This window comes from Culex pipiens, chromosome 2, assembly GCF_016801865.2.
Source record: "Culex pipiens pallens isolate TS chromosome 2, TS_CPP_V2, whole genome shotgun sequence".
Taxonomy (NCBI): Eukaryota; Metazoa; Arthropoda; class Insecta; order Diptera; family Culicidae; genus Culex; species Culex pipiens.
The window spans coordinates 39,846,804-39,858,294 of record NC_068938.1 but is presented as its reverse complement, the minus strand read 5'-3'; the positions used below and the strand labels follow the sequence as shown (position 1 = coordinate 39,858,294).

The 11,491-nt window shown below is 37.5% G+C and overlaps 1 protein-coding gene across 1 annotated transcript; it reads right to left on the bottom strand.

Annotated features, from left to right (window-relative positions):
* Positions 1–381: 381 nt before the first annotated feature.
* LOC120420531 (thioester-containing protein 1 allele S3-like) lies at positions 382–11,107 on the bottom strand. Its single transcript, XM_039583607.2, has 13 exons — positions 10,895–11,107; positions 8,069–8,255; positions 7,641–8,003; positions 7,255–7,582; positions 6,908–7,194; positions 6,742–6,845; positions 3,997–4,252; positions 3,716–3,937; positions 3,610–3,652; positions 3,131–3,550; positions 2,778–3,071; positions 639–2,057; positions 382–580 (listed from the first exon to the last, which is right to left on the bottom strand). The coding sequence occupies exons 1-13, from the start codon at positions 10,972–10,974 to the stop codon at positions 462–464; spliced, it is 4,122 nt and encodes a 1,373-aa protein (XP_039439541.1). The 5' UTR covers positions 10,975–11,107; the 3' UTR covers positions 382–461.
* Positions 11,108–11,491: the final 384 nt, after the last annotated feature.

Genomic DNA, 11,491 nt, shown 5'->3' with positions numbered 1-11,491 from the left:
CAAAAGCACACTTTAACAATTTTTGGTAGTAATGTGCAATGTTACTTTATTTTTAAAATATTATTGCTTTGAAAAGGACTTGTTCATTTGCCATTTTCTACCTTAAAAAAATATTTTCTCTTAAAACATAAAAAGTTTTTTTCTGTGCAGCCGGAATTTTTCATCGAAACTTTTCAATGAAAGAAAGACATTTGTTTTGCTCTTCAAGGTTCTTCAGTTAAGACGGAAATGATTTATTCAATTGGTCATTTCCTTTTATTGGTTCTCGGTTGAGTTAAAACTGGTTTAGCCGTTAAGTGTGTTAGAATATTTTGAAGTTAAACCAATTTAGTATATCTAAAAACTTTCTCATCATTTTCTCTAAAAAGAATGTCTCGGTCATGGATTTCAGTCGGTTCGCAATTTATTGATCATTGGCTCGAGACAGTGCACGGTTATTTAGGAAGAGAGGATCACCCTGGTTACCCCGAAGCAGTACTGGGAGGACACGCCAGCGTTACGCAGTCTTCGTCTTCGCACACATCACACAGCTGCATCACCTTTCCCTCGTACGACTGAATGGCAAATCGATCAGATTGTTCTGGAAAAAAAGAGGATTAAAGTTTTTTGGTTCTGGTTGAACAAACTTAGCATCTTACTATTGTCGTAATAATCATACACCACAACGTACGTGGGTCGATGTAGTGCAACTTTGAATCTACGTTCTGCAGTTACGGTGAAGCAATTCTTTTGTACTCCCAGCCGAGTGTAGTAGACAACCAACGAGGTTCCACCGAATCGAAGTTCCGTTTTCTGAATCGCCCTGTTTGATGACAGGTCCTGGACGGCATCGTCGTCCGCCACGATACCACTAGGGAAGAATACCTCAACCAGTACCATGTTGGAGTACTGATAGGCTTCCTTCGGATTGAATTTGACGCACACGTGGAGTTGCTGCCTGTAGTAGGTGGTCGTGTTCATCAGGTTGACGCTTAAATCGAAAGATGACTTCTCTTTGAGGATGTTTTGATAGTATTGGTATGCCACTTGGAAAACTCCTTTTCCGATGCCACTAACTTCTACGTCGATACTTCTCGAGGAACTGTCAAGGTCCAGCTCTTGAATGCTCAGCACTTTCTTATCGACGTCAAAAGTTAACAATTTCTCTTTCTTTGGACGAACCGTAACTCGATAATCATTCCTGTGGGCCGAAGCTTTGGCTGCAAATTTCGCCAATGCTTTCAAACCAACGTAAGTGTCCTGGGTTCCCGGGAATCCTCCCAGATCGTAGCGCTGGCTGGTCAACCAACGCATTATAGGCGTTGCGTCCAATATCTGTTCACGTTGTACGTAAGAAAGTAGCGCATATCCAGCTATTTCAACGCCCAGAGATTTGTAGCTCCAACTTCGCACCTTATTTGTTGAATCGTATGTGGAGGACTCAACTAGTTTATCGAAGAATTTTTGAGAACTTGCCGGGCTCTGCAGCGACAAAGCGTACGTCGTAAGTGCCAAGTCGTACACATTGTTCATGTTGTCGAAATTACTCATTAGGTAATTGGCAGATCTTCGAATCACATCAGAATGTGTCTGTGCAATGCTTTTTGTTTCCAAAAAGGCGGCCAAAACATAAGCCGTCAGGGCATAACTTGTTGACCGCAAACCACCTTGCATGTCCGCGTGGGCCACGTCTCCGACTTCGGTGAATCTTCCATCCGGCTGCTGCTTTCCTGCCAACCAGGCAAACGCTTTGTTCACCACGTCAATGTCCACGCTCATGTACTTATCGGCAATTTTCAATGATTTTGCTACGAACGCTGTCAGGAAGGTACCACCTCGGGATGAGGCCCAAATGCCAAACGAACCATCACTGAGCTTGTACTTCATCTGATTTTGGTAGCCACTCTTCAAATATCCAATGGCCTTTTCTTTTATGTCATCTCGGATCGTGCCAGTTTCAGACAAATAGTCCAGCACCACGATGTTCGGTACGAATCTCATCATGTTCTGTTCACCACAGCCAGTTGGCAGGCGAATCAGCGATTCCAAATTTTTGATGGCCGTTCCTAGGATGTCAGCTGAAAATAAAGTAAAATACTGTATCAATCGTTTTACAAACCACAACTCTAGATTTTTTTTTTGAAAACGTCCTATAAACTATTGTCTTTCATATGTTCATAGAACCTATTCAAAAAAAACTCGAGAACTGAAATAAGCTTCTAGCCGGGTTACAATCCAAAAACCGTCAAGGACAGAAGTTTAATTCATCAGGGTTTGGTCGTTAGTTTTATTTCATGTAATTTTGCATAGCATTGAAGTAGTTTTATGAAAGATAAAAAGAATAAAACAAGACAAAATCAGTTAATCGTTGAGGTTAACATGCTCAAAATGACATTCTAAACACTGGACCATAATTCAAAATTCGGCTATTATGCCAAATCAAGTATTCCGAGAAAAACGCGTTTTAGTGTTTGTCACCAAATCTCCATCGAGGCAATTTCCCATAAGAGTGGCATATTAGCCTTTTGGTTTTTCGCATCGGCAGCCAAATCTAAACACTATTTTAGTGAAATTCAAGTTTCAGAATATGAGTTGGAACATCCTCTACCACCTGGTGCCAATAACTCGTTTTTGCCAAAAGTGGATATTAGCCGTTTTTTCAATGGTGGGCAGTGGATACATTTAAATTAACAATTTTGACAACCCGTCAACGTTATGCTTTCTTTCGTTATGCAAGTGCCAAAAAAGCATGAAAATAATTCTCTAACATCTGAAATAAAAAAAATCCAGCCACTTACGATCCAACGTGAACTTGATCCTCGCCGACCCTTCGTCGATTTCGCGCGGAATGTTGACCTGAATCTGGAAGTTCTGCACCGTGTTCTTGGGCAGGTCGATGAATCGCGCCTCGTTCACCTCGTGCATGTGGCTTTCCGGGATCACGCGCAGCATGTGCTCCACCGAGTCCGTCTTCAGCGGGTTGACCGCCTGGATCTTGATGGCAATTTCGCCCAGCTTTTTCGCCTTGATCAGGAACGAGATGGGTTTGCCGTTGTTGCCCGGCACAATGATGGCCTTGGTGCGGCGGGTTGCTGGAAGTTTGAATAATTTAGTATTGAGCTTGACAGAGGGTCGAAATGTACAGTCTTACGATCATCGGACGATTTTTCCACAAACTCAATTTCGTCGTTCTTGTTGAAAAGAGTTACATCCGTTGTCAGAGTATTGCCAAGAAAGTTGAACACTGTCACGTGAATCACTGCCACTTCATCGCGCTTGATCGAGTACGGAAGATTGGCGATGATGTAGAAGGGTTGGTTTACCGTAAACTCGCGTGTTTCTTGCATAATACCCAAACCGTACGTTGGACTCAGCGCAAAACCTGTAACGGTCCACGAAGTGACTGTATCAGGTACAACCGATGCAATTGTCATCTTGGAGTTTCTTCCATCCATGGTGTAATTTCGCCACAGCCAAGTTTCCGGAAAAACTGTTCGAATGTGAATCGCTTTTTCAACGCGTTTACCAAAAACGGATCCTCCAAATCTAGACAGTTGTTGGCGAGCATAAGCTAGAAAAGGACATTGTGTTAGCATAAATTTGATTTCAAGTTCCAAATAACAAACTTACGAAAGTCTACTTGGGCAGTAGTTCTAAGAAATAGACCCATAGTCTGGAAAAGAAAAAGTTTATCTAGTACCAAATTTAACCAATGCTTAAGTTACGCAAAACCTACATGGAATGGATCAAACTCGTTGGCCTCGGTCGCTCCATATTGGCTCAAGTCCTCCAGCACGTCATCCCTGGAGAACACGTGACCGTCCCGCCCCAAATGAAGCACGCTCTGATCAATCGCGTGGAAAGCAATGTACGAGTCGTTGGCAGCTTTCAAATCCACGTAGATATCCTGCCCGGGGTGATAATCGTTACCGACTTCGTGATCCAGTGAAAATTCAAACTAAAATTAAAAATCTTGTTTAAACCACCTTTCGAGCGAAATAGCCCCATATTACTCACATCATTGTTGAACACGTCAAAGTCCAGATCCAACTCGTCGAAAATCAAAAACTCCTTGTTGGTGTACGAGACAATCAGCTTTGCCTTGGGGGCCAGCTGGGGCAGCAACCGGTAGCGGAAGGAAGTTTTTTGCTTGTTGAAAACGTTCACGTTTCCCGAGTCCACGATGGATCCACGTGCCACAAGTATGTAGGAAAAGTGGCTGATTCGTTCCGTGCACGAAACCTCGAACAGGACCTCCTTGTTGGGGCGAACTCTGCGGGTGAGATTGTGAAATAAGGTTAGGGACTTTAATAATAAGTATTCTTGTTTTTGTTTTATGGTCTTAACAATTTTATAATCCCGGATATATTTCATTTTAAAGCCCTGGTACCAAATCCCTGTATTGATCAATGGTGAGAAAAATACAAATTTACAGAGAACTTAAAAATTTCTTTATCTCACGGGATTGGAACCTAATTCCAATACTCGAACCATTACACATTTTGTTGTTAGGTTACCTCAGCAAAAGTAAACATGATCTATAGCAGGCCGTCCCAACCTTTTTGGCTCAATTTTCACATTTCACACATTATTTTTTGGCTTCAATTTTACAATTTTTTATTTTTCATGGTTTATTTGATGGAATCGGTTCACAGATGACCAGTGAACATAACTTTTCCAAAAGTTTGAAAAAATATTTATACAAGTCGTTTTTATCTACATTTTACGTCAAAAATCAATCCGGCCCGCGGGCCGGACCAATTTTTCACTTAAAACTTACATAAAAACGACTTGCAAAAATATTTTTTCAAACTTTTGTCAAATTTATGTTCATTGGTCATCTGAAAACCAATCCCATCAAATAGACCATGAAAAAATGCAAAATTGTAATTTTGACGATCAAAAATGTAAAAATTTAGCCAAAAAGGTTGGACTGGCCTGATCTATAGTAATTCTGTAAGAATCAGGTGGAATTGTCATTAAAATTTGCAAAAATAATGTGTAGGAAGCAAACCTTATCGACGATAACTCACTTGAAATATCATTCTAAAATTACCTTATTTACCAAATCCTGAATAACTTCATAAGGCGTCATCCATAAAGTATGTCACGCTCTAGGGGGGGAGGGGGGGTCTGAGCAAGTGTGACATTGCGTGTTGTAAGTATAGGAAAAGCGTGACAAAGGGGGGGAGGGGGGTAAATTTTGGCTGATTTTAGCGTGACGTACTTTATGGATGAAGCCTAAGTTTTCACTTCGATGATATATTGTTTAAATGATGTAGTAAGGCCGTTGCAAATAATTTTCAAAGTTTATGTCCTCTCAAAATCAGCCTAAAAAATACAACATTTCGTCAACATTTTTTTTAAATGAAAATAGAGGTGTAAAACAATTTTAAATATTTATTTTCTGCGTGAATAATAAGCTCTTTCAAAAACAGAAACATTTGAATGTTAATGAAATTCTCCCCACAAACTCTGAGAAAATCTTGGGACATAAACTAGAAAAATATTTGTAATGGCCTAAGTTACTATTTTTTTTTCTCAAAATACAGTTTTTTAAACGATGCCAAATTGTCGATGTATTTTAACTTTATTTGAGTTTTTTTTTTTGCAAAATTCTATTTTTTTCACATAAAACAATATTTTATTAAAAACCCGATTTAATCCCACCTGGGGTGAGATAGAGCCTTTTTCACAAAAGAATGGTACAATTGTAGAACTTCTTTCAATTCATAACATCGACTTTGTTTATTTATAACGTCAGCAAAAAAGAAAGTGAAATGATACAAAAAATCTTATGATGAAAGCAATACCGTATTATTTAATACGATATATATATTTTTAATCGTACATATTCTTGATCAAACAAGCGTTTATGACAAACGCGACCATAGCAAGCTTCCCATGCGCCAGTGAACTACGATAATTTTATTGTTAACAATCTTGTTGTAGTAGTTAAAATTGGAATCGTAGTTGGTGGAGTCGGGTCTTTTTGAAAAGCTGGGTCGGAGTTGTTATGTTATCCGAAATATAATTCGAAATGATTTAAAATGAAATCGTATGAAAAGTATGATTTTATTACAAAAAATAATACTACACAGAAAAAAGGAGAGGTAAATTAACAGATTCAAATTTTCAACTTTAAGTTTTTCCTTTTTTTTTGCTGTGTATTTAGGTTAAATTTATCTTAAAAAGATGTTATTAATTGTAATTATAGCTATTAACAATAATTACTAATGTAAACATCACTTTCACTAAATTTGTGGAACTATGATTTGACAGCTTGTGTTCTAGAGCTTAACTTTTCAGCTATCCAAAAAAGACTCTCTATCTAAAAACCATGAGAAAATACATTTGCAATGAGAACATCTTTTATGTCTGAAATAAAGTATGAACTTTATTCTTTAAAAATATTTGAAATTATCTCTTTTCTTATTCTGTGCTGAAAAAAATGTTTCAAAAAATGCATTTTCATTTAAAAAAAAAAGGTCCAACCAAATGTTTAGAAATGAAAACTGTTTTTATTTATTTATTTTTTGCCAAAATATTAAAAAGAAAGCAAATTAAAATGAATCCATTTATGAGAGTTTAACACCCAATTTAACACTTCATTCGATGAACATTGAATTTTATCAGAAACAGTTTGTTCGGGAAATTACTTTCATTTAAATCTTTACAAAAAATCTTACAGCGAAAATAGGACCATGTGTATTTTCTGGGTACCAAACCAATTGAATTTTAAGGAATGTTCAAAATACTTACTTATATTTCTTTAAATTCAACGTGACTGTAATAAATTGATTACTTCTTGATTGCGCCGCGTATATTTCCTCAAATTGATCGTACTCAAACGAGTCGTAGATTACCTGAAATTATTGATTAAAATTTAGTAAAACACAGTCAACTTAAAAAGTATCAAATCAATTACCCGCATATGTAGTGTCGTAGCCCCAGTTGGAGGCGTCAGTTCCAATGGTACCATGCCTTTTGCATCAACTTCACCAACCATGGAAATTTCGTCAAAGTTTCCTCCATCATACATGATCGTAATGCTTGCAGTAGTTCCTCCTTTAGCAGGAACTTCGTTGTGATCTTTGATTTCCAGCTGCATGTTGTAGCTCATTCTAGCGCGGAACATGGGCTCCGATTTGATCACCGTTATCGTGTACGGATTCTTATAAACCGGTATGCTTCTCATGATGGTTTCAGTTTTGTCTGCAATTATAATGACAATATTGAGATTTGTCTTGGACTAAAATAAATGATTCAAATTACTGGTAAAAGTCTCCATCACGCTAACCCTAGCCCAAACATTAGCAAAAATACTATCTTCTTCAACTTCGACTTCCTTCTTCAAGTCAAACTCCACCGAAGTTCGTCCTTCGATGCGTTTGGTGACGGAGTGATCAGGATTTCTTTGGTAGATATCTTCCAAAAACAAATCCACCGTCAGCGTACCGTCCAGAGGTCTGCCGAACGTGTAAGCCGTCTCAACGGCCAGTTTAATTTGCTTCTTTGAAGCTAGCAAAACCTCCGTGGGATACACTTTGATGTAATATTTAGGCAGGATGTACTCTCTCAATTCAAATTGTTTTTTAACTTTCTGTAATCAAAATTATTCATTATGAAAAGAAATCTTCTCTCATACAATCCAATCTTACACTGCTCCCTGCCAGTGCCGTTAAGGTCCAGTTTCCTAGCACCGGAGACGATGCCAGCTGGAAGCTGGTCTCAAACACTCCGTTGTACAGCCTGCCAAAGGGCCATTCCATGATAGAATTTCCATCCTTGTCCGCCAGCTTCACCTGCACAGACTTGAGGTTGGTCACCGGTCGCGTGTTGACGTCAACCACGACAACCCGGAATCGCAGCATATCTCCCGGTTTGTAGACCGGTTTGTCCAGCTGAACGAACAGCGACTCCGTTTTGCCATCGTAGATGAGATCGATTTCTTCGTTGAAACCAAAGTCAGCCGAAAGACTCTTGATCGAAAGTCTGTACTCGCCGTTTGGAATTTCTCCAACCTAGAAACGAATTACAAGTTTAGGCCACAGCTTCACACAAAATCCAACTGCCAGACAAAGCGAACCTCAAATGTGTGCGATTTTCCTGTTCTTCTCGTTACAGCTAATCGGGCCGCCCTGTTCAACACGGAAACGGAATCGGTGGGTCCTTCCAGGACGACTTCCAGCCGTGCGTCACGTGACAGTGAGTTTGCAAAGGCAACCGTGTACGGCGTAAAGGGTCGAATCAGCTTTGGTCCAATTACTGACAATCTGTGGTGGAAGGGGGAGGTAGAAGCAAACAGTAAAACTAGGTGTTATAAGTTTTTCTCAGTGTGGCAGGGAATCCCCGGTGTGTTCATTTTCCATTAGGACTTGTAGACTATAACCGATGTTTAACTATTTAAAGCCTAGAGCTGTTTGGTTATCGTAAACATAGTACAGTCATCCCTCATTTTCGGAACAGTTTACAGATCGGCCAATGTTCAACAAATCATATAAAATCGATTATTGAAAATAATGATTTGCTTTGTGAAAGCTTTTCTTGAGATCTTTCGATTGATGTATAGACCGGCTATACATTTTTACGTTTTATATCAAGTTTTCAAAGAAAAACATTGACCCTTGAAATCCACAAATCCGGAACACTTTTTTCTTACGATGTAAACAAACTTTTTTTTCTCTCCAGGAGTACATATTTTTTTACAAAATATTGACTTTGCACTCTGAAACCAATAAAACTCATGCTTAGTAATGTTTTATGAATGGTCTGATAACTTTTTTGTGAAAACATCAGTTAAATTCAGGTGTTCCACAATTGTGGGAGACACAATAACATCCCACAATCATGGAACAGGCAATTTGGAGGCAGTGTTTTGGTGCTCTGGATAAAATAGTCTTGAAATACAGTTTTTGTTTAAAAAGTATTACTTTTACTAGTGAAACGGCAAGAGAATGTCCAAATAAAGGCCCTAAAAATAGCAGGGTTCCGAATTTGTGGGTGTTCCGAATATGTGGGATGACTGTAAATGGTAAAATTTTGGTATGAATATGCAGAAATACATTACTATTACCCACAAACATCAAATATTTTCAAAAAAAAAAAAGTTAAATTGAAGATCATTACCAGAAAGATGAGTAACTTTTGTTTAGTCTTAAAAAATCGTTTTCTTGGAATTTATTTGATTTTTATTCGATTCTTTAAAAAATACTTTAAAATATGTTGTTTTACTTTAAAATATGTCTTGTTTTTGAAATTAAAGACATTGTTTTACAGTTTAAAACAAAACCATTTTTTCCAAATCGAAACGGCAGTCTTGTCTAGCAACAAATATAAATTTTACTAGAATTTTCTTTTCATATTTTCAAATATTTGAATATTAAAAAAAAAGATAACATCTTCCCTTCATTAGACATAAAGAAGCAACAAAGCTATCTATTCATCAAAATCTTTAAAATAAATATAAAAAAAAACCTTCGTATTCCCAATTTCCACAGGAACCATTCAACCAAATCATCAAGTTTCGTGAAAATTTCACGGGATACTAACTTTACACAAGTTATGCTTAAACGACAAAAGAAATGAAATGAAAATATGATTTGATTTAGTTAGCTTTGAAGAAAAGCTGATGAAATACTATCGATTTTTTCTATCACAGTAGAAAATTTAATTATTTCATTCTTTTAAATTGTAAAATTAGCGAAACGAACAGTCAAAATTCATATGAATTGAAATTATGATTGGCACTGTTTCTTGTTTACTTTATTTGAGTATTCATTACATTCAATTCTTATTATATATGTTTTCCTTTCAATTTATTTAATAATTTATATCACGCTTTTCAAACGAGAAATAATATAATTTTCATAATAAGCATTTCGGATGAAATATTTGTTGAGTGTTGTTATTGTAAGCATTAATTTAAGAAAATTATCAAATTTCTCAAAATTTCACGGAAATATCCACAAAATCTTATCATCAACATAATAAATCATTGTGATTGATGTACCAGAAGAAAGTTATCCCCCCCAATGTATTATGCAATATTTAAACAAAATATTTCCAAAAGACCAATAGAAATAGGAAAAACAGGTGTAGAATACTGTTTCAGCAAACATTGTAGAGAGGTAATTCACAAACAATATAGTATTTTTGTTTGCTATTGGCCCAAAATCAGTCTTATATTTTAATTGCAGTTAGAATTCATCAACTTTACTCGGTGTAATTTGACTAGAAAAAAGGCAACCTGCTGCAATATTTTTTTGTATATATTTTCAGCAATTCAATTGAATGGTTGCATAGAATACATTCGTGCATTTATAATAACGGAAAACAGATTTGAATTTTGAAAATGTATAATTTTTGCCTGGCTGCATGTTGCCAAATTAGCTTTTGATTTTTTTTCTTACAAATATTTTGCGGATAAAAACAACATTGTCTAACATTAATTTGGAAAAAATCATTTTTTTCGATCACCAGCTTTTATTTTTTGTTGAATGATTTATAAGAATTAATTGGCATGGAGTACAATAATTCTTCCGGTTTTCCCTCTAACAAGAACAGTTAAACACATGATAAGTGAAAACAAAATAACAATTGCATTCTAAACTTTTTGCTTCTATCATCACTTGCATACTTCACGTAATTGCGTTCGATTTTCTTCCTAAATCCAAATAAAAATCCAAACTCCACACTTAATCCGTGTGACACAAATCTAAAACGAAGCTAAAAATCCCCGTCGAGCATAAAACCGAGTCTTCCGCACACTTGGCAGAGCCCATCACACCGCACTATCACTTCTTCTTGGGCCGATTGCGAATTCGAACGGGGATTTCTCGCAATCTGGGGGATTCCCTCTTTCCACAGCATCACAGCAGCGCGCAGCGGCACAATCAAAACAAACTCAACTGACCCTTGACTCTGGCACAGCTCGACGAACAGGCCGCAGCAGAGCACCAACTGCAGGAGCCACTTGAGGCGATTGGTCACCATCGCCACACACTCTTTCTCTCTCTCTCTCTCCTCACTAATTAATTGCTCTTCTTCAGTGGAGCTTTCTTTCGTTGGAGCTGTGCTTTTTTAATTCGCGTCTGCTCCTCGCGACGATCCGGACCTGACTGACTAACGATCGAGCCCGAGAGGATCGCGTAGTCTACTGTACGAATAGGGACTCGACCGAAGTCCTTATCAACGGCCAGAATTCGCTCGGCAGCAGAGATGAACGCTCACTTCGGGAAGAGAATTAATCAATGAGAAGTGAAAACAAGGATGAATGTTTATCAGAAATTTCAAAAGGGGAAGTACACTGGAGGATTTCTCTGTGAAACATAATCAATTGAATTATTTTTATTATTCAAAGGAGACAAGACTCTTTCTTTGGATGCCCAGTTTGATCAGTATATTATATTAAATAGGGGTAATTCTCCGCCATTTCACCCACTTCGATTTACGTGAAACTTAATCCTAACGGGTAATTTTTGTCTCTGAACACGAATCTGAGCTCCATTTT

Bases quoted from the DNA above. Each gene is read 5' to 3' on its own strand.
- LOC120420531 (XM_039583607.2), bottom strand. From the start codon at position 10,974: ATGGTGACCAATCGCCTCAAGTGGCTCCTGCAGTTGGTGCTCTGCTGC. The intron at 7,195-7,254 runs GTAATTTGAATC...TTATAATTGCAG, and splicing joins CGTGATGGAGACTTTTACCA to ACAAAACTGAAACCATCATG. The intron at 3,072-3,130 runs GTAAGACTGTAC...TCAAACTTCCAG, and splicing joins GGAAAAATCGTCCGATGATC to CAACCCGCCGCACCAAGGCC.